The sequence below is a fragment of the Chaetodon auriga genome, chromosome 5 (assembly GCF_051107435.1).
Source record: "Chaetodon auriga isolate fChaAug3 chromosome 5, fChaAug3.hap1, whole genome shotgun sequence".
Classification (NCBI taxonomy): domain Eukaryota; kingdom Metazoa; phylum Chordata; class Actinopteri; order Chaetodontiformes; family Chaetodontidae; genus Chaetodon; species Chaetodon auriga.
In genome coordinates, this window is record NC_135078.1 from 23,848,217 (window position 1) to 23,871,497 (window position 23,281).

Here is a 23,281-nt window from a genome sequence, read left to right on the forward strand (position 1 = left end):
CACTCTGTTACACTGTTCTCCATCTTTTCCTTTGTCCGTCACCTTCTCACTGTAGTAACAGCCTCGTTCTTGCTGTTCTTGTTTGACTGGTATGTATCTGAAGTGTTTACAGCACGCCTGCCTCTTTTATCTGCCTCGAGTGTTTGTCCCTCTCATCCATCGTGGCGGCGCAGTACCCTCGCTGCCTGTCTGGACTAATGCTTTTGTAATTGACTTCCACAATGAGCACCCCCGCCTTGGCTGTCATAAATACCAAGGCTTTGTCATTCAGCCATGCACAGGCATGATGGGGAGGTGTTCACGTGGGTAAATTTATAATATATGAGCTTCACATGTGTGCGTCACGGACTTGTTATGGAGGTTAGTTTGTTCCAGACTTTCTGTGTCCTAATTTCCGCAACGCTGCCCACGAAGCTGTACAGCTTAATCAAATCTGTCACTTCCACCTTTCCTTCCTGTCTTCCTCATCGCCCAGGTGATCTTAGGGCTGCTTCTGCCACCGTCCATCTTGAGCCTGGAGTTCAAGAACAAGGATGAGATGTCCTACATGCCCCAGGATCAGGAGGCCTACCTGCAGGAGAAGGAGGAGGAGGAGCCCGAGAAACCGGTCAAGGAGAAGGAGGAGGAAGACATGGAGTTCACAGTAAGATCTTACTGTGAGACGCAGTACAACTCCGTGGTGAGAGAACCCACCTCAGCCCCGCATCTCAGAATCTATACACATATTCAGAGGTTAAACGACATACACATGCTTTGTTCAGATTCTAAAACCCGTCATTGAACACATAGTCCAGATTCTGTGTCCTTTGTAAATATCTCTTGTGGACCAGTTTTACACCATGTTGTTTCTGTCCACAATGATGTGCACACACATACGCACACACATACCTGTTTCTCTATTCTGGCCAACTGGACCCTTCCAGCCAAATGAGCCTTTCCTGTTTCTCGTCGTCTTAGCAAAGACATGGTCTTGGAGTTGTAGCGTCTCAGTCTGTCGCCGCTTGTGGGTTCCCTCGTGTATGTTTCTCCTCCCATCTATCTCCTTCTCCGTTTCTCTCTGCTTTTGCTTTGGTCCCTCTTGTTCTCTGCCCAGCTCCCTCTCTCTCTCTCTCCCTCTCTCTCTCTCTCTCTTTGCTTCTTTTGTTTCTTTATTTCCTTTGCTTTCATCTCTCTCTCTCTCTCTCTCTAGCTCTTTCTCTCTTTCTCCCTCTCTCCAAGCTCAGTTCTGATTGAGGTACAGTACTGTATGCTAGCCGATTGCTGCCCCTCACTCTCTCCCATCATGATGATGGCTTGCTGCAGCATACCACTCAGCATGTCAGCTGCTGAGCATGGGAGGCCCAGGCTTTTGCATTATATAACCGTGCCCGCCTGCTGCTGCAGAGCTTAAATCATGCAGAGTCTGAGCACCTTCTCCCAGCTCACAGTGGAAGAGTTGGTCCATCTGCATAGACATGGATGTACAGCAGGATTAGGACTCGTTCCATTTCAGTCCAATCCATTCTGGAGATGATACCCAGATCCAGTTTCTGTGTTGAAATCAAGATTGAAATTCAAAAAGGCAATTTCAATACACAAACTGAATCTGAGGTTGTTCCATTAAGTGGCTGAACTGAAGTTGAACGCCTTTAAGCACCACTGTACATACTCTCCATCTGCATTGAGCACAGCCAGCAAGCCAGTGCAAAGATTCACAAAACGGGCCATCATGCACATGCAGTCCTTGAGGCTCGGAGGTGTTAAAGAGTCCTTCAGCCAAAGGATGCATTTGCAATGAGTCCTTCTTATTGCCCTGGCTTCTGGCTGTATAAATGCACCCTCAGATACTTATGAATCACACAAAGATTCATACAGATACACACAGACTGCTACACCACAGAGGGAGATTGTACGTCCTATCCTCAGATGCTTTAGATAAACCACACTGTGATGAATGTTATAGCTTGTGTCCACTTGCTGATCAGATAATGTGCATGCACGGTACAGTAAAGGCATGGTGTGATTTACACACTGGCATCTGAATCTGTTCACCCTGAAGGCCCGTCTGTGTGTGCCTTAGACAAAACTTTGGCTGTATATGTCACATATTGGACAAAAAAACAGAAATCCATTGATTACTTACTGATGGTCATTTCTTTCTTCTCCTAGTGATGGTTTTATCACTATCGTGCCTTTGCAGTGGCCTGGGAACTTAAACCAACTACTCACCCTGTTTTTCAAATATTTGGACAGATCATTTTATCTTTGCCCAGGTCTGCTATGCTGCCCCACAAAGACAGAATACAGCAACTACAGAGGCAGTGAAGCTGAGAATAAGCGTTTTATAGTTTTCAGACTGGACTCTGTAAATTAGAAAGGCTGTTACGCTCTAATTGTCTTTCGTGTCTTTTATTGCCATTTAATCAACACAATACCTAAAAAATGTGCCTTTGGATGATCTTCAGTGCTCAGAGAAACTGCTCGATTTAGTAACAGAATATCTTCTCTCAGCTTTCTTATCCATTTTAAGAAGTTCAAGAAAATAAACTTATGTTTGATTATTATATATCTTATAGGAAAGTTTCCCTGTGTTGCTATCTGTCAGCTGTTCTTCTTTCTTCTCCAGCATGAATTGATTTAGCTGCTGCCTCATTTAAAGGAGCAATGTGTAAGAAATGTAGTTTCAAAAACATTCAAAAAATGAACATTATCACCAGAATGTGAAGACGTAGCAGTTCTGATAGTGTGTCAAAGACTTCTGTGTATTGTGTTGCAGAGATATCTGCTGAAGTTAGCATGCTAAGCGGCTAGCTTTGCCCATCCTGTCATTAAAAATACCACTTCCTCAAGAGGCGATAGTCCGATAGCATAACCCTCCATCGTTTCAGCTGGCAGATTTTGTTGCTGTGAGTTTGCTGCACTACAGAAGCTCTCTCAGCTTTTTTAATAATAAATAACCAAAATAAAGTCAGATGATGAAAAGAAACCTTAAACCTTCGGGATTCATGTTTCTTTTACCAAATTAAGACAAGTTTAACTGCCTGTTTAATTCATCATACTTCGTTTTACTGCAACTGAAGCAAATTACATCTCTCCAAAACCGTCTGTTACAACAATCACCAACTCTGGTGTGGTTCTCCGCCTTAGATGTGAAAAGAATTTGGCTCTAGACGCTGCTTTTCCACACTGATGATAACCAACCTTCCTCTCGCTGCTCTCCCAGATTACAGTTCTGGCCAAAGCTGCTGTAAATCACCTTGGCACCATTTTCCCTGTCGTCAAACTGGCCTCAATCGTTCTCTGAGGCTGTGTTCAGTGACCATCCGGCCATGTTTACTGGGAAGCAGCTGAACTCGTTCCATTGCCCGCAGTGTAAACACCAACACTCCCCCAGTGCTATGAGCTCTTAGTCGGGCCCCTGGCTGCACAGCTAACGGGGCTAGCTAGCTAACAGCAGCTATAGTAGCTATAGCAAAAGAGTACAGCAAATAGCAGCACTTACTCCGGTGATATGCTGCCCCCTATTTGTTTGGAATAACTTTCGACAGGTGGCCAATTCTTACACACTGAACCTTTAATTATAACATTTACAAACTTAAGAACCAAAATGTCTATTCATAATGGATATTACTCATTCACAGATAACAACTCGGGGAAAATCAGTAACTGAACTGAGCTTTACTTCTATCTAAAACTAGCTGCAGGCTATCTTAGAAACTAGCCTTCACTTGATATAACCCCCTTACTTTGGCTGTCTTTCTATAGCAGAGAGTACAGTTAGCGTGGCAGCTATCCCACAGCACATAGATTACAAGCCAGAGAGCATTAACTGTAAAGTGCAGAAGAAATTACACTTTTGGTATGGAATGATATTGATATTACATAATATAATATTAAATATGTAGATACTGAGTTTTGCCTTTGTAGGGCAGTTTACTTCTGAACATACATACAATGCCGTGAATGAACTCCCTCAGAGGTCTGGTGTTGCTTTGACATTAAGACCATGACCCATAAAAGCAGGGGGGTCCAAACCCTCTCTCATGGATAAGGAAATGTGTCCCATATCGAAATGAGATATCTATGTCTTATCTTTTTCCTTTTCTTTTTCTGTCTTCTTTCTCTCAGTATGTCGTCTCTCTTCTGCCTCTTAATCGTTGTCTGAGACACAATCCATGAGTGTGTGTCTGCGTCATACTGTGTGACCAGCCTTCACCCAACACTCCACCTCAAACACACATTTCACATTTTGGAATGATGACATTGCCTGTGCTTGCTTCTTTGATTATGATATTAAAAACTGTGCAGTGGCCATAATGTAACCCTCTCCCCGTTCTCATTTTTCTCCCTTTTTCTTTGCTGTTCGACTCTTCCCCTCCCACCTCCTCCCCTCCACGTCTTCATCTCCATCCTCTCTCTGCATCTCCCCCTCCTCCTCCTCCTCCTCCTCCTCCTCTGTCTTTCCAATCCGTCACACTTCCCTCTTCCCACTCTCTCCATCCTTTCATCCCTCACACCTTCCACTCCCTCCCTCGCTCCACGTGGGGTTTGCATTCCCCCAGGCAATGCTGGGTAAGGTAACCACAGAGACATCCAGAAAGAAGGATGTTGAGGAGGTTCAGAACCGCCACCGCCTCATCCCCATGGGACGCAAGATATACGAGTTCTACAATGCTCCAATTGTCAAGTTCTGGTTCCATACGGTCAGTGTCAGCTTCAGCAACACCACCTACATGCTCAGCTTCCTGCTGGCACCGTCAGCGCTTACTGTATTTCTGCAACAGCATCAAGTCCTGACTCCCTGCTGTTAGCTTCTATTGCCACAGCGCCTCCGTTATCATTAACCTGCTGTTTCCACCCTGTCATTACCCAGCTTTACTGGGGTGGGAAAGTTTAGTGTGAAAGAGATGGGGAGAGTGATGGAAGCAACACGGTGGGAAAAGAACAGGGGAGTGAGGGAGAGGAGGGGTTTTTGTCTTAGCAGTGTAAACACGCTGAAACCTCTCAGTTATGGCATATTGCGACTTCATGAAATATTACAGTAAGTCAATACTATTTGATTAAAGTTCAGCTTGAGTGTGTGTACGTGTGTGGGAAAGTGTCTGTTTTGCATATGCGTCTTCACATCTGTCTATACAGCGCTGTTCATCTATGATCTGTGACTCCAGATGTCTTTGAAGACTGTGTGTAGCTCATGTTTTGTACAGTATCTGCTGTGATTGTGTGTGTAATCTTTGATATAAGCTTTTGTTTCTGATACTCCGTCTTGGGCTGCCTCAATTTGCTTGTCCAGTGAAAACATCTTTTAACATCACCAGCAGGGATTTCACTTTTTATGTGTGCGGTGAAAATATTTGACTGTGTTTTGTTTCATCCCTCCTCCCTCCTCTGGCTATTTACTCTCTCCTCCCCCCTCACGTCTCCTTTCTGCCCTTCAGGTTAACAAAAATATTTTACTGTGAATTTCATTATTGCTCTCGTGGAGCAGAGCCTGAGTTTTCTCAGGGTCAGAATATGGTCTTTACCTCTTGACCAGATTTGTATTCAAACCTGTCATCCGCTGTGGAGCACTACCCCATTTATACTAATATTAGTCAAACTAAGGACACAAAGCGACAGTGCACGTGGGAATGAATGGCACCCCCGCTCACACATTATTAAAATCACTTTGCCTGCTTACTTCACTGGAATGCTTGATTTAGGCATGGACTGGAAGAGAAACCATCCCCAGTGTGTTCGCAGTTACTTTAATCTATAATTTAGATATGTTAAAGCTTTCGTTATTTATTCTAATTTAAAGGTAGAAGCAGTTCAGGATTTTGCACAGCTGTCCAAATCACTGCTGAATATATTCATGCAGTTTAAATGGTCTCAGAAGATACTGAAGCACCACTCCCTGAGTCAGAAATGTCAACTATCTGATTGAAATCCTGTAATGTTTGGACCTGTGAATGAGGGAAACACAGAAAAAGGGATTTTGAATACATTTGTGTCGTGTCCTCCAGGCCTAATCTTTACATGGTTAAACTGGCATTGTGATCAGATATTTTATCTAGTCTGGATCGTGAAAGAAGTGCAGGAAAAATGAAAGCAGGCAGCTGACATGTATTTAAATAGACACAGCCACAGGAGACGCATAATGGATATTTTCAGGCCAAGTGTGGAGGTACAGCAATCAAGTGTCTTGACATCAAATTTCTATTATCAGATCTGAGAAACTGCATTAAAGGGAGATGTAATGAGGGTCAGTCATTCACTAAAAAAAGGTTCAATTTGAGCACAAAAGCCCCTTTCACAGTAGTCCTTGAAGATAGAGAATTGAAATTTATTGATGCACAGTTTGCAGAATGTGTCCTTGCTGATCTCCCTCCGCTGGTGTGTTTTTACGTAGATGGCGTACGTGGGCTACCTGATGCTGTTCAACTACATTGTCCTGGTCAAGATGGACCTGTGGCCCTCTCCTCAAGAGTGGATCGTCATCGCTTACATCTTCACCAACGGCATTGAGAAGATGAGAGAGGTACCACCCATCCTAGCAGTGGCTATATGCAAATGTGCAGCATGCATGCACAAGTGTATTGAACACATAATAATCAATTCCACTGCCCAGTGAACTGAACACACAAAGCTTGTCACATTAGTGTCGCCTACAGTGAGTTCTGTGGTGCAAGGCAGAGGCTAAACATTATGTCCATATCACCAAACGGCTCATAATAAATAGGGAAAACTGTGTTCATTGAAAGGGAAGCAAAAGGAAGAGTTTAAGAGAAAGAGGAAGGAAGGAGAGACAGGTTGGTGGAAATGAAGGAAACAGAGAGCGATGGGAAAACAGAGACAGAAAAAAGAGTAAACAGAAATAAGATATGTGAGACTATCTCGCTCGGCCTCTCTCTGTGGCTGTGTTTGTACTGTAAGTGTATGAAATGCATTAATCATTATGTCACATCGTTCTCAGCTGCACAACAATGCCTCCTCAGACATCTGCTGGATGCCCTGATTGGTGAACTCATACTGCCCTCTTATGGCGGTCCTGATATAATGCATCTCCACCTCTATTGCAGTCACTTTTGGAGGCTCTTTTTATCAACTCATCTTTCTATCACTCCTGCATTTGCACCCCCTCGTCTTCCTCCCTGACTTCCTCTCTCGACTAATTTGCCTCCGACCCTCTTCCAGATCCTGATGTCAGAGCCGGGGAAGTTGTTACAGAAGGTGAAGGTGTGGCTTCAGGAGTACTGGAACATCACAGACCTCATGGCCATCCTCATTTTCTCCGTCGGGATGGTTCTGCGTCTCCAAGAGCCGCCGCTCATGAGCTACGGGCGGGTCATCTATTGTGTCAACATCATCTATTGGTACATCCGGCTGCTGGATATCTTTGGGGTCAACAAGTACCTGGGACCCTATGTGATGATGATTGGCAAAATGGTGAGAAGTGGCAGGGTTGTGTGTGTGTGTGTGTGTGTGTGTGTGTGTGTGTGTGTGTGTGTGTGTGTGTGTGTGTGTGTGTGTGTGTGTGTGTGTGTGTGTGTGAGAGCGTGAGCGTGTGTGTGTGTGTGTGTGTGAGAGTGTGTGTGAGCGTCTTTCCTTTGTATCTGCAGTATCTCTCATAGTTTGTCTGTTATGTATTCTTCATTTATGTCTGACTTTTTCTAACCTCTGACTTCACTCAGCATGAACTGGACTGATAATAAGAGCTCATCTCTGTGATTGTGAAGGTTTTCACGTGTCTACAGCCTGCAGGCTCGGCCTAATTGAGCTTTTGTGCCTCTAAACCTCATTGTTTGATCTCAAAGAGTTCACAAGATCAGAGCCTCTGATAAATACATGAAGGCAAACGGGATCAAAAGCCCAAATCTGTATCTGATGTTCGGCTGTGTTCCACATGGGCTGTGGACCACTGGACCCAAACTCTCTTTGACATGAAAATCAGCCATTAGCGAGAGAGAGAAAAAAAAAAAAAAAACTTTAAATGTGTTCCAGCTTTTAAAATGACAATGAACGGCAGCCTTAATCAAGAAACACACAGAGGCAGGTGGAATATAAATCAGCACAGAAGAAGTGGCTCTTCCACTCCAGCTCTGAACCATCCTCAATCAATGTGGGATGAACCTAAATTAAGTACATTTTAAATATTGAGTTAAGGCTTCATTCCAGAACTAATTACAGTCTGATTGACCAACCAGGACTCGGAGAATGATGGCGCAGACCGTCATTCATCAGACGGTTTAAACTGCTTCTCCAGCCCTCTTGTTTTGCTTCATGACTGCTTTCTTCACTTTATCCATTCCCTCCTCATTTTATCATCGTTCCCTTCTACAAACATACTCACCGACTGCTCTCCATATTTTTCTCTTCTTGAACCACTCACCCCCTCCCTGCTCTCTCTGACCGTCCTCCTCTACCCCCCTCCCTCTGCCAGATGATCGACATGATGTATTTTGTGATCATCATGTTGGTGGTGCTGATGAGTTTTGGGGTGGCGCGTCAGGCCATCCTCAACCCTAACGAAGACCCGTCCTGGATGCTAGCTAGGAACATCTTCTTCATGCCTTACTGGATGATCTACGGAGAGGTGTTTGCCGACCAGATTGACCGTAAGTTCAGGAAAAGAGCGTCAGAGCTTTTCAATAAATGTGTTTTTTTGTTAATTCAAGGGATGATAGTTCCTGACTCTGAAGAGAGATGCAAGTAGTGTGTCCTGATATCTGTCTCAGTGCAGAATTACCTTTAACGTCCAGTCATTTCCTCCGCAGGGTAACATATTACTGCAAGATGTCTTTTTATAACGCAAAGATATTCAACACTGTACAAAGGACAACTTTTTTTATCACCAGATAAAACGACCTAATTTTTACTGTCAGTTCGTCTTGATCTTTTCTGTCTCTACATTGTTTTATACCATGTAGACAAAGTGACATTTGACTCAATAAATCAAACATAGACTGCGAGCAGTGTCTGTGAGAAGATGTCTTGAGAGCGAGAGTGCATTCGTGTGCTGTTCTGTCGTCTTTCTGTATGGCAGTGTATATGATGGTGTGTACAGAATGTGAGGAGTGGCCCAAAGAGAAGAGATCTGAAATAATGTTTTCATTCTTTGTTTCAGATATGCATAGTAGGAAGTTACAGCAAAGGCTGAATGAAAAACTCTGGCTGGTCGAAAATTACTTTCGAACTCACGGAAGCTGGCGTAGTAATGGTCCATTCCACATTTCCCAGTGCAGTCAAAATCCCAGTAAATCAATAGATATAGACCTCAATTTAACCACATCTACCTATCCCACCTCTCCTTCATCATCCTCACATTACCACCATGTCATGCCCACTCCTACCACTAGAGGCCACTTGAGACAAAAGTGTGCATGCGGCTCCACACGCTCTAAGGTTAAAGTTGCCCTCGTGTGTTTGACTGCTTGGGTCTGCTACTGCATCTAAACGGCATTTCCTTTAAATACCAGAAGCTTGTTTAAGAGAATTTAAAGAGCATGACGGCCTGATTAACCGAGGCTGCTTTTCTTCTCCAAATCTTTAATCGAATAACTAGTAGCTTGACCTGAGGCTGTGTCCTGCAAGCAACTTTACCCTTACTAATTTTGGCACTGGCTGGCAAATGGCTCGGTTACATGGCAGTAGCACTTTTCAAATGTGTTCTAATATTATGGTCTTTGCTTTTTTGGTCAGTTGTCACATCAAGAGGAACGATCAAAGTTTAATAGTTTGATATTCCCTTGATGTTTCTTCCACCGCTTTTGTTCCTTGACTTTCAATTAGTTTCATTTGAAGAAGTGTCCCTGCCATGTTAACACCGTCTGTCACATAAACCATGTCACCCTCCCCGTAACGCCGGCTCAGCTTCTCACCGGAGCGAATGCTACATCGCCGAAATATTTCCACCAATATAGTGAACATTTAATATAAGCAAGCATTTACATTGACATATGAATACCACAGCATTCAGGAATAAAACACACACATACACACATCCACACCAGAATATATAAATCAGCCACCTTTCATCATCTGTAATCTGTTTTTTCACGTGGTTCAGTTGTCAGAGTTTTTAATCCAAATTTCCTGAAGGTAAAAATTTAAAAAAGAAAAAAAAAAAAAGAAAAATTACTTCAGTTCTCTGTCTTTGGGCTGCATTGTGTGAAACAATTGAACATCAAGCAATGATGAGCATGACTAGAATGAATCTCAAAGGCAAACAAACCAAGAACAAATGCTGGATGTTCCCCTGATAAGCCGCAGCAACTGAACCATCACAGATGGAAAAAACATACTGTGTATCCTAAATACATTTCAAATGATTCAAAGCAATCAACCATTGCTGACTGAAGCTATGGCACACACATGTGACAATATATTTCAAACATCGACTCCATGTTTAAATATATTGGGAACACAAACTGTGATGAGACATGACGAATGCATTTTCTTGTGTGTTTTCAGATGCACATTTCTGAACATGAGCCCCCAACCATTTTAGTGTCCACTCTTTCCAGTCCCCTCTTTAAGAAGCATAAAGACACCTTATGCTTCTTGTTTGTTTGCAAAATATGTAGTTATGCACTTTGTTTGGTATTTTCAGGTCTGCTCGTCTCTTTGTTTGTTATTGTTGTCTTGTATCTCAGTGTAACTGTGTGTGCTTGAATGTTTTATGTTTTCTTTCATTTGCTTTGTTTTGATTTATTAATTTTTTTTTTTCTCTATACTGTATCTTACTTTTATGTCATGTGTCTGCATGTCTTTCTGATTCGTTGTGCATCTACAAATTTCTACTAAAATGTTATTCATGATGGATTCTAGTCTCTGTCTGCAGACACAGTTAACCTTATATTAACTTGTATGTGTGTGTATTTGTTTTGTGGCGGTGTGCAGCCCCCTGTGGGCAGAACATCACTACAGAGGACGGGGTGGTGGTGGCCCTGCCTCCCTGTAAGACCGGTGCCTGGATAGTCCCAGCGATCATGGCCTGCTATCTGCTGGTGGCCAACATACTGCTGGTCAACCTTCTCATAGCTGTGTTCAAGTACGTAAACACTCCCATAATTTCAGCTTTTCCACCTGGAACAAACACTTATTTTGGCAGCCTGATGATAGGAATTAGTTCTTTCTGTCCTCCAACACTAAGTCGTGAGTGTTATTGCAGTGGTTTCTAATTAGTGCTGCTGTTGACATAACTGAGTTTTAGACTTTTCTTGAGTGTGTGTATGCATGAAATAGGAATGGAGAAATGACAGTAGTTTCTGTTTGGGCTGCTTTTAAGCTCATTAGAGGCTGACAGCTAATTGTATTAACAGAATTGGATGGTGCTCCTTCCACAGCGACATTATCATTAGCATGCACGATCTGTTATTGTACCCCTGAATAATCCATGTAGCAAGGACGATCATCCTCTTCTTCACGTTTGTCAGGGAAATTACCAAAAAGTGGTAATGGAAAAAACAACTGTTATATTGGAGGTTTAATCTCATTAAAGCAACCGTTTATATTGTCGGCTGCTGCATTTATGTCTGCCTCCCTAAACCTGGCTCTGCAGTGCAGCAGCATGCTGAGTGAAGGACTCAGTTCATTAGTCTGTGTACTCTCTGCAGTGGTTATGATCTTTGTTGTGCCACCGATGACTTGCTTCGGTTTATTTAAGCTTTCAGTGGATGTAAATCTTCTTGGTCGGTGTGGCGTTTCTGTCTGTCGTTGTCCGTCATCATAGTAATACATTCTTCGAGGTGAAGTCCATCTCCAACCAGGTGTGGAAGTTCCAGCGCTACCAGCTCATTATGACGTTCCACGAGCGCCCAGTCCTTCCTCCACCCCTCATCATCTTCAGTCACATAACTATGGTCCTCAAGCACCTGTGTTGTCGCTGGCGCAAGCACGACGACGACGAGAGGGACTATGGACTGAGTGAGTGGAGATAAACATGAGCCAGACATTTTCACTAGTTCTGTTTTAGTGCTATAACATTATTGTAGTGTCAATCAAACAGGTAAATGGGACGCTGTAGCTTTTTCACTTCCTCAAACTCTTTCATCCACAGAACTTTTCATCACCGAGGATGAGCTGAAGAAAGTCCATGACTTTGAGGAGCAATGCATAGAGGAGTACTTCAGAGAGAAAGATGACCGTTTCCACTCGTCTAATGATGAGAGGATCAGGGTCACTTCTGAAAGGTCGGACATAGCTACACAGAAAACGTTCATTCTGCCCAAAGCTTTCAGCCTGTGCAAAGTAATTACTGTGTATTCATGCTGTAAGTCCAGTGCTCTGTCTAGCAGGTAGACAGAGAAAGTGACAGAGCAGAAACATAGTCCTCACAGGTCGAAGTGCACATTTAATCACAGTGCATATTTCAAACAGGTCGTTTTTTTCTTCTTTTCTCTGTGACAACATATACAGTGCATGAACACACAGCTGAAATGTTTTCAGGGACACCAATGACTGAACTGCTGCTCTTTATTTTTAAATGGCCTCAGACTGCAGCTGCCTAAAGGCCTGTGAGCAGCATGCATTTCTCCCTGTCAGGAAAACCAGTTATTGACAGTCAAATCTCAAGCTTTCAGTGCATGTAGATAATTGGTGTCATTGAACTAAGCGGAGAATTTACTCCTTTGCAGTCTGTTTCTAAATGCAGCAACTTTAAATTGTGTTTAATTGTGTTTTCTCAGTTTTTTGTTAGTGTGGTGTTCCTTCTCTCTCTCTCTCTCTCTCTCCCTCTCTCCCTCTCTCTCTCTCTCTCTCTCTCTGTCAGCTATTCTCCCCTCTTCAGTGCTTTTGATGGCTTTTCTTTCCTTTCCTCTCTTTCCTCTCTATCAGGGTGGAGAATATGGCGATGCGTCTGGAGGAAGTCAATGAAAGGGAACACTTCATGAAGGCCTCGCTGCAGACTGTTGACATCCGTCTGGCCCAAATGGAGGAGCTGATTGGACGTATTGCCGTAGCGCTGGAGCGTGTGACAGGCGTGGAGCGTGGAGAGGTCAACAAAGTCCGTTCGCGAACTTCATCTGACTGCACTGACTCAGCATACATACTCCGCCAGGGTGAGTGCCCAGAGGCAGCGTACATCCTCCGTCAAAGCAGCTTTAACAGCACAGAAGGGAATGCCTACCGCCTGCAGGAGGCACTGGAGGGAACAGCAGAGGGCTCCATGTCCCCTCCTTCTCCTACTGGCATGGCTACACGGACAAGAAGCCACTCGTTTTATGTGGGAGGTGGTCGTGGCGGTGAACGTGCGAGTGGAGCTGAACGAGCTGAGAGCTTCTTCAAAGAACGCTCACTCAGTCTCCACCGAGCCAACAGCTCACAATCAGTGTCCTCAGGTGCCGCCACCAAGGAGTCTAAGCCCCTCCCCCTGGCGACGCTGTCGGTCTCCCAGCAGCACCGTCCATCGTCGTGCATCGATATCTATGTCTCAACTTCTGAGGAGGTGGGACCTGCGGAGGTCTTTCTGGATCCTCTCCGTGTGGTCCCACAGCTCCAGAGAGACTCCTCGCTGCAGTCAGATATCATCGAGACGGTGCTGCCGGGAGGCCGGGACTTCAGCAGCATTGCCACCAGCGGTATGGGCGACAGGCACTCGGACGGCGGTGCAGGCAGCAGCGGAACAGCTGGAGCCATGTTTGACGACAGTGCAGCTGCTGATTTGTCATTGTGCTCAGCCCACCTCTTACCAGACACCACTTTACCTCCTTGGGACATTGAACCATCCCCACCTCCCTCAGCAGGGCTGCTCGAGCGCTCTAAGAGCAGCCGCTACCTCTCTACAGCAGGCACAGCCTTCCTGGATGAGCCCCCTCTGGTCAAGTCCCACAGCCTCATGTTCACACCACGAGGCTGCTACAGTGGACTGGGGGCCGGGGTCCAGGTAAAAGCTGCAGAGTACACCAGCATCACTGACTGCATCGACACACGCTGTGTCTCAGCTCCATACACTCCTGCAGAACGCTCACACTCCCCCGGTGGATCCACCTCATTCCCCTTTGATAAGCCGTCAGACATTGGGTCCTCTCACCCAGAGAGAGAGGCAGAGCTTAGCCACACAGAGTCTGATCCAGAGGATCCTGAGGACCTGATTCCGGCCCCTGATACCCCTCGTCTAGGGGGCATTAGCGGGCCCAGTGGGGCCCCTCTCTGCTCCCCCTTCTCCAGGTTGGAGCGAGCAAATAGCTGCTCCTCAGACGACTCCCATCCTTCCCTCACGCTGGCCCCTCCGCACCGGAAGAGCCTGTCGGTGAGTGAGAGGATGGAGAGGGGACCGGGTCTGGGGGCAGACAGGGGGCCTGGGCCGGGGGGCCGGGGTCTGGCAGGAACCAGAAACCCCTTCCTCAGGAGCAAGTCTGGAGCACGGCCTGACACAGCCAAGACTGACAGCCTCTCCATGAGGAAGCTGGCCACGCCGTCAGCTTTCCGCAGCTTTGATAGACAAAACTACACGTGACAAGAACACTGGTCAGCACACTCACACACTGATAGGACCGGGGAGGAAAACTGAAAGGGCACAGGGCAAAAGTGAAAGCAGGGTGAAGTTGCCTATAGATGCTGATCTGGACCAGACCTACAGGTTTTTCACTTACATTTTAGGTTAGAAAAGGTGATAGAAGTTTAGTCATAGTCAGTGCTGGAGGGCAACTTTACCCTGGAGCAGGAGTCAGGAGGAGAAGGATGGGAGATGTAGTGGTCCTACTGTACACCAGTCAAAAACCAAGAGCTATGAATCTAGACTAGTTTTTACCTCCTCTTGTAGCTAAGTAACTCTCAATGGGGTGTTATGGCAATGGAAGGTGTATTTGTACTGTATGTCTTCCACCCACCACCTTTACGTCAAGTAGACATCTGTCACTGTGTTACATCACATATCAATCACGTTAGTCAGAGAAAGTGTACTGTTACTCCTAACTGCATTATATGGTAGAAACTGTCAAGTCTGTGAGACAAAGAGAGCGGAGAAAGAGAAAACAGCCACCTCATTTTGTCATTTTGTCTTAGCGTAGAGCCATTACTGTCGCGTTGAGTACATTTTCCTCTCTTCATATAATCCGAACTCCACTCTCTAAGACCCCAGATATAGCAAACAGAAAGAAGCTAATGTTTCTGGCTGCTTCATAGAGGAATCAGTGAAGTGTTTGGAACCATCGGGAGTTATTTCCCCTCTCGGTTGCACTGGAAATGATTGCAGTAACATGGCAACAACTTACCTCTGGATCCACAAGTACACCTTTCAAATATCCAATATCTCGTTTTTCAAAGGAATATCAAATTTGCCTTTAACCGTCTTTGTGTTTTGTAGCATAATTTCTCTACAAACCCGTTTCTTATGCCAGTGGGGCTCGAAAAAGAAAGCAGTGTCTGAGCACACTCCAGTCAAAAGGTCATCACTCTCTCACCTGTCTCCAGTCATGGCTGCCGAGTGGAACTGAAAACTGGGTTTAGTTAGCCAGAGCGAAAAGCTAAAAGCTATCAGGAAAAAGTGACGCGACTGAGATGAGCAGAGTCGAGACGTGAATCTGTAACGGGGACATGAAGGAAAGGAGAAAGAAGAGTCTAATCGAGAGCATGTTGACGTTCACATGCATATCCACACACGCCGTCAGTGATATCCCACATAATGCCAGAAATAAACTGACCTGATCCCTGAAAGCTTTAAGTGCAATTGCAAAAACACGGGGACAAGAGGGCGCCATGAGCCTACTTCAGAAGCAATGCTTACTGAGTGAACCTGACGTGAACCTTCTTTGCCTGCACACCAAAAATCCTTACACTCCACCAATCGTTGCTCTCTTGCAGCCCCGCTCTCCTCCTTCAGGTTTTGGCAGTGGCGTTACGTTGCAATGGTTTTACATCCACCTACACCTAATGGATCCGTCCTTCATCTGTTCCATAACTGTCATTCATTTGCTTTTCTCCTTTATTTTTTCTTTTTAATTGCATTCAAAGCCAGCCACTGCAAAAGGAGACGTTAAAAGACAGCAATGACGAAGCCCGTTAGACATCGTAAACAGGTCAAAAGAGTTCCTACAGAAAGAGCTGTGACTTTATTTTTAAAAGGCTTGAGATAAGCTGTCAAGTATATGCATTCTAGCTGAGATATAAGAAAGACGTGCATTTTAAGTGACATGGAGGAGGAAACATGGGGTTGTTGTAAAGATGAAAGCCAGATCAGTGTTTTAAAATCTCTCTTTCTTTTTTTTTTTATTCTGATGGGGAAAGTCTGGGTGGAGGACGACGCCCTTCTCTGATAGCTTTGTAAAGATAAGTTAGGTGAAACTAATAGAATTCCTACAGATTTTTTTTATGTTTGTTTTATATTTCCTCACTATTAAAATTAAGTTTAATCATGTTGCATTTATTTTGAGATTGATTCTATTTATTGACATTTTCTTGCTCATTATGGATAATTACAGTAAATGCCTGTTTGAATTACGAAAATCAATATTTATATCTTCTCAGTGATATTTTTGTCGAATTTTAAGTATTTTCTAATTAAGCTTTTAAATTTAATAAAAGATGACCATCGACATGCACTAAATGCTGATGTATTATATTATTTATTAACTATAGAATTGTCTGATATACTGTACATTTCAATCATATTTAAAGTATTTAAAGTAGTTTTTATTGTATGTTTTATCAAGCAGCTTATGAGAGTTTTCTAATGTAAGTTGACACGGCAGCACACGGTTGCCAGTATACCAAACTTAGGGTGCCTTCTGGGCATGGATGGAGTATGTGGGGACTAAGTGATTCAGAAATCTGAATTTTCTCCTTTTTTGTTTTTGTTTTTTTTTTCCTCTGATCATAGAGCCTGAATATCTGTGATTATTTTCAACATGTGGCTTTTGCATACGCTCATAGACCTTTGTTGTTCTCTTTGAACACATCTGATGTACAGGGTGGGGGGAATGTTGTTATCAGTAGACCGTATCATTGCTTGTATGGACATTTATTTGAATCCTCCAAAACACATAAAACGATGTCGTTGAGAATAATAGTTTCATAGCTGAGGATGTTAATCTGTTTGCACATGAAACTGAGACAGTATGAGGATGAAGATATGGGATCACCACAGGGTTGTTCCAGTGCAGTAACTCTAGGTATTGCTTAAATTTTTATCATTTGACTGAAGTCTGTGTCACGACCTAAACTGTTCATACGCCTGCAAACCCCGACCCAAACCCCAACCCTTAAAGGGGTACTCCAGTGATTTAGTGCCGCACCAAGTACAAAGTTAGGGAACTTTCTAGAGACAGATTTTGAAATGAATGGTCAGAATTGAACAAAGATATCCTGACTTTCACTCCTCAGTATGCGTGAAGCTTCACACTGGCTCCTACAATTCCCATAATGCAACTTTTGATAGACCATCTCTGACTGTTAAATACTCTCAGCTTTTAAACGTCGTGTGTCCAGTTGGCCACGCAGTGAGACATTTGAAGTCTCAGGCTAACTGAACAAAACCAAGGATGTGTTGAGGGTTATATTGTCAGACTGCAGAAAGCTTCTTCCAGAGCTACAAAAACGGTGTGTTCATAGGCTGAATCGTGCTCTTCACGACCAGTAAACTCACCTTTATTTGTAAAATCATTGGGATTGCCCCTTTAACACCACCAGTCAGTTGCATGGCGGACACATGCTCAGTCTGGATCATATGGGTTGAACAGATCGGGGAGTAACACACTTAATGGGATGGCTTGGATTTTTTTAAGTGGATTGGTATGAGGTACTTATACATAGACACTGTATTAGCTACAGCAGATGGTGGTTGGCACATCGCCAGTTTTAGAGAACCGGTGAAGGAAGCTCGGCACTGCACAGCAGCGGACAGGGGCAGCTAAACAAATGAAAAACAGTTCAAGTGTATGCTATATTTAGAGTATTTGTATCTTTACCTTGTTGTCAGACAGCCATTTCCAACAGGAAACTGGAGCTGAAGTTACAGCGCGTGCTCCAAAGCTGCCAGACTCCTTTGACAAAAACAGTAATTTCACCTCACAGAACACAGGAGTTGCTGATTTACCACCGCCTCGATCGGTTAGCGTGTTTTTGTTATTGTGTGACTTCATTAAATCTGAACTAACCCTTTCAAGCACAGAGGTCACACAATAGCACAGACGACTTGACTGATTGAGGCAGTGGAAGTCCAGTAACCCCCCCCAGTTCTGTGAGGTAAAAACACTATTTTAGTCAAAGGAGTTTGGTGGCTTTGAAGAGAGCACAGACGCATGTAGCACCTTCATTGTTCTTTCAGAAAGGGTTTGGCAGCAAGGTAAAGCAGTGAAAATATTATTTTCCTTCCAGGTGGACATTGTTTTAGGTGGCTAAAATATGTTTTAATGTCGCCCCCCCATCCACAGCAGTACGTTGTTTTTGAGCTGGTACTCCTGCTGCTACTCCAAAGTGGAGGCGTGCTGACCACCATCCACTGTGAGTAATACAGTGACTATGGATAAGTTCCTCATACAAGGCCACTTCAAAAAAATCCCTTTAAATAACGATGACAAATGGGATGTTCAGTAACATACAAACAATCAGTTTACAGTTTCTTCTATAAATATGTGGGTTCTGGTGTTTTAGAGAGGAAAGGTTGACCCCAAGTCAAGCTCAGGGACAACGTCACCACAGATGCAAGGTAGTAAGTATCACATGGTGGAAAGACAGATGGAAGTACAAAAAGGAATTAGAGATTTGAGTTTGTCCTCAGCAGAAGGCTTCCAACGTGATCACTGTGCTTTATGAGTCTAACCCAGAGTCTGTGGGAATCGTAGGGAAACCTGTACATGTTGTGATTTATGTCCTCAGAAATGGCAATAGAATATGAATGAATGTCTTCATACCAGGTCAGCCACCATCGTTCACCCGCAGGAGTTTAGTTTCTCAAAAGTCGCTGAGCCAAGCCCAACTTTGCCAAACCAAATGGAAAAGAGCTGAGTGGTGCGCTACTGACCTGTTGTCTACACAGCTGTGCAGACGGGTTAACCAAGCAAAGGTCGCAGAGCTCAACTCAGGTTTGCATGGCTAAGTATGAAAACAGACGACTGAGTCAGACTGAAAGTTCGGGCCCTCCGATTCGACCTACTGTGACAAGAAACCCGACTTTTTACATTTCTTTATCCTTACAGTGAGGAATGTGAGATCGCATACATATCCATGACACTTCTAAACTCGTGAGAAGAAGATTCTATAAATGGTTTTGTGGTATGTTGACATGGCTATAGGAGGTGTGCATGTGTGTGTATGTGCGTGTACATTAACTGACACCAATAGCACATGGCAACACAGCACAGCCCGCCAGAATCTCAGTGTACAGTATTTTTTAAATCTTTTCCTATACTGTATCTTACAGTTTTGTGGAATCATGAGCATATGATGATAATCAACAGATCTGCTTCCCTCCTGTGACGACCTGCGACTCGTAAGCTAAACAGAGTTTTACGCACATGTTTTTTCTGCAATAATCGATGATGTTGCGCTTCTACAGCTGAAAGGGACTTACCCCCCCTTCTGGTCACACTTTATTTAATGTCCTTCAAAATGCATGCAGTTCTTCCACTCAGAGTGTACAGAGACGACCTGTAAAGATGACAGAGAAAGATAGCGAGAGATTATAATATGAAATCAAAGTAGTGAGTATTTGGATGCAAATACAAATCTGTATTCTTCAATGTGAATAGGATCATGTCTGGCATGCATTGTTAAATAAAAAATTAAATAGATTGGTACTCCGTGTCTCGCCTGTTTTTACTTCACCGGCTTCACAAGCGTATGTAGAGGAAGAGACGAAAGACTCCTTATAGCCTGTTGGACCTTTATGTGAGCCACAAACTGGGGCCTGTTCACCTCATTGTTGTAGAACTCTTAAGACATCAAACACATACAGTGTGTGAACCACTGTGTAACGAGGCCCATCACACAAGCTGTTCTGCAGTTTAGGCAGGACATCTGGCTCCCCCGGCCTCCCCCTGGCGTCCGCTCAGATGAGTGGGACAGGTGCTGCTTGGTGGACTGTCATTTTTAAGAGTTGTCCCGCTGCCATGAGGCGCAAACAGTCTTAAGATAAGAGGAAAATCCTCTGCGATGTTCTGAATGTGCAGTTAAATTACAGTATGAACAGTTTTTCAAGACAAATGCCAGTTTTTACATTATATCCTTTGGAAATGATTATTTAAACGGCCCTTTTTCATGGTGTAGCTCTTTCTGAATTTTATCACGTGTGGACAAAAAACAGTAAACACCAGGGCCAAATTCAAAATACAGAGCAGAAGCTGAAAATCACCACTTCTGCATTTATGTGTGTGTTGCTTTGCAAAGACTTCCTGCTTTATGGACACAATAACATCAACTACTGCTGATATATCTGATACAGGTTTTTGACACCATGTCTCTCACAGCATAATGCAATCACCACCACATTTGACATGTGGCTACATATTTTCATAATTGTACTGAATCACGCCATCTTTAATGCATTCAGCAGTACTCAAATTCTTAACTTAATAACAGACCACAAATACTCAAGTGATTTCAAAATTGCATTCAGGTGACAACACATTGATATTATCAACAAAATGTACTTAAAGTATCAAAAGATTAAGTATTAACTACTCACAGCAGTCTCTGAGTATAATACTACTGTGCTTAAGCCTCCTGTATTGTAGTTCTGGATTACAGATGATTTATGCAGCATTTTAATACTTTAGCTGCTGCAGCTAATTTAAACTCCTTAGCTCGTTTGACACTGCTTCATATTACATGCGCGGATCATATGTGGCGTGTAGGCCTGTCTGTAAAGTGAACATAGCTGCCACATCAGGGAGCGGGTCAGCGGTGGCGCGTCGCCTCGTACTCTGCACGTGGAAGGGAACATTCTGTGCTGAGATGACGCACGTGTTCCGTCCCTCCCTCCTGTTACGGCACACGCGCGCACACCCGCACACTGTGCAACAACTTCATCTTTGACACAATCACCATATCGTGTCAACACCACAACATGACCCACATGCGCCGTGCACTCCTGAACTCTGACGAGAAGGGAAGCGCAGGAGCGGCGAGCGCAGGAGCGGCGCAAGCGCCTCCTCTTCCAGGGAAATGTTTACAGCCCCGCTGAAGGAGGAGCTGGAGGGAGGGCGGCTGCAGGCTCTACGCGTCCGGCCAAGAAACTTTTTTTTTCCACGCTGTTTTTTTTTTTTTTTTTCCTGGAAACTTGGGGGTTCCGCCACCGGATCCAGCAAAGTGGAGGCGGAGTACGCGGCGATCCGGAGAAACGGCGAGAAGTTCCTGCAGTGATTTGGCTTCGCATCGTCTGTGCGCAAACAGGGACTTTGTTATTCCTTCTGCGGCCTCCTTAAACCTTTCCTCTTGCACGTTGTGTTTGTCATATCGTGTGAGAATCGGACAAACAAATGAAGGGATTTACATGAAGGGATTCACCATAATTTCACGATAATAATTTCAAAATTCCCCATTAGAAATATTATTTTGCGTACTCCTTTTGTATACAATCTACATATATGTAGTTGGTTTTGTACACCACCAATTTCACCCTAATTTCCCAGGCGGGGCGTTAATAAAGTTTTATCTTATCTTAAATCTGTTTTTAGGCCGCGAGTCTCTGCTGCGCAAACAGGATTTAACCTCAGAGGAAGAGGGTGTTTTTGCAGTTGTTTTGCGCGGCGCACCTCTCTCCTGTGAAATGCTGCTCCACTGTCACATAACCACAGTTTAAAATCTGCACAACACCGCAGAATCACGACCGCAAGCGCACGTCATGGTGTGTCTGTGAGAGAAGCGCAGTGCCATACAGCCTGCTCAGCTTTCCTGGAGTCATATGCTCCAGAAACGCAGGAAAACACGCCTGTGTGCGGGTGTTTGTCTGAGTCACTGCAGTCTCATACACAGCCTCAGGGAAGAGGACGTATCCAAATGGTGTCTGCACAGTTCATGTCCGGAGGCAGCATTGCTCAATCCCAGCACAGGCCAACAAAGCCGAGCAGGATTTTCTAGGAACTTTACCCATGAATGAACCCCCCACTGCGGTGGAAGCACTTTTTTTTAGCAGGGGGTCTTGTTACACTGAGTGGCTGCATCATAGTCTTTAATGCATTGTGTGTGTGTGTGTGTGTGTGTGTGTGTGTGTGTGTGTAATTGCTACATTGTGAAAATGGGAACATGTTTTTAACCAACAGAGTGAGGACCATTTTGGGAAGGGAGGACATTTTGACCAGTCCTGACTTCAGAGGGCTGTTTGAGTGTTCAGATTTGGGTTAGAATTAGGTCAGGGTTTTATTTGTGATGATGAAGATCAGGATAAGGGGCTCGGGAATCCATTATGTCAATGAGTGACCTCACAAAGACAGAAGTGTCTGTGTGTGTGAGTATATATAGGCATGTCCACTTAACACTTATGATAATGTATTTTAACACATGCAAGTGCATCAAAAGAGTTGATCTACAGCGTCTATTTATATGGAGACATTTCCCACATAAGGCCACAAGTTATTATGAGCACACATTTGTCTCTTGTAACCATATTGACACAAGCTGCATGTCATGTCTTTAAGTAAAGCAGGTTCCACAGATAAACATCACGGGGTGCAGACAGACCATCATACTATTTGTTGATCCTGACACCGGACTCCACTATAAAACCTTGAGAGAGGTCCCTCCAGGCTGGAGGCACAGCAGCCTTGTTGAAAGAGCATCTGTAATTAAATGAATGCTGGCGTGGCGGGATTAAGAAACACACAGTGCTCCGACGGCTCGTTCGTCACAAAATACAAAAGGTGTGAATCACTGCAGAACTCCTCACACACTCAGACTGTATCAAGAACAGAAATCACACTCACGAAGACGTTCTGATGTGTCACTATCCACAACCATGAACGGGAGGAAAGCTGTAATTTTCTCCTCCTGGTTCACAAAACAAACAAACCTCTCTGAATATTTAAATCCTATAAATGTAACCTGCAAACATGGCACTATTCAAGCAGGCACTGAGCAGCATAGAGGCAGAAGGAAACGCCTCAGTCTCACTCTCCACCAGTTCTGGGTACATAAACCACCATGAATCTGATAAACCTCAGAACCCTTCTCGCATAATAGGCTGAGAAATAGTCAGTAATTGTGATACATGTAGTAATCAGCTGTTATGTTCATGCTTGCAATGCTTTGTCACCAAACATCACAATGCATTAACAAGACCTCTTAGAATGAGGATGCAGGTATTATAATGTGTTATGCAAATATCTACATTGTGAATTTATACATATTATGCAGCAATTGCTCACATTCATTCTTATTTTAGACATTA

General features: G+C 44.0%; 1 protein-coding gene across 5 annotated transcripts in view; it reads left to right on the top strand.

Moving 5' to 3' along the window:
* The window catches only part of trpm3 (transient receptor potential cation channel, subfamily M, member 3), a 106,560-nt gene extending 86,866 nt beyond the window's left edge, over positions 1–19,694 (top strand). For 2 of the 5 annotated variants that reach the window (XM_076731348.1, XM_076731350.1), the window contains 9 exons: positions 476–643; positions 4,542–4,682; positions 6,371–6,499; positions 7,156–7,407; positions 8,402–8,576; positions 10,861–11,011; positions 11,693–11,886; positions 12,020–12,152; positions 12,796–19,694. In XM_076731348.1, coding sequence (XP_076587463.1) covers positions 476–643; positions 4,542–4,682; positions 6,371–6,499; positions 7,156–7,407; positions 8,402–8,576; positions 10,861–11,011; positions 11,693–11,886; positions 12,020–12,152; positions 12,796–14,416 — 2,964 coding nt within the window. In that variant the 3' untranslated portion in view covers positions 14,417–19,694. Of the gene's footprint in view, positions 1–475; positions 680–4,541; positions 4,683–6,370; positions 6,500–7,155; positions 7,408–8,401; positions 8,577–9,085; positions 11,012–11,692; positions 11,887–12,019; positions 12,153–12,795 lie in introns of those variants that run through there. The other 3 variants (XM_076731347.1, XM_076731349.1, XM_076731351.1) reach the window with 2 other exon arrangements.
* The last annotated feature ends 3,587 nt before the right edge of the window (positions 19,695–23,281 follow it).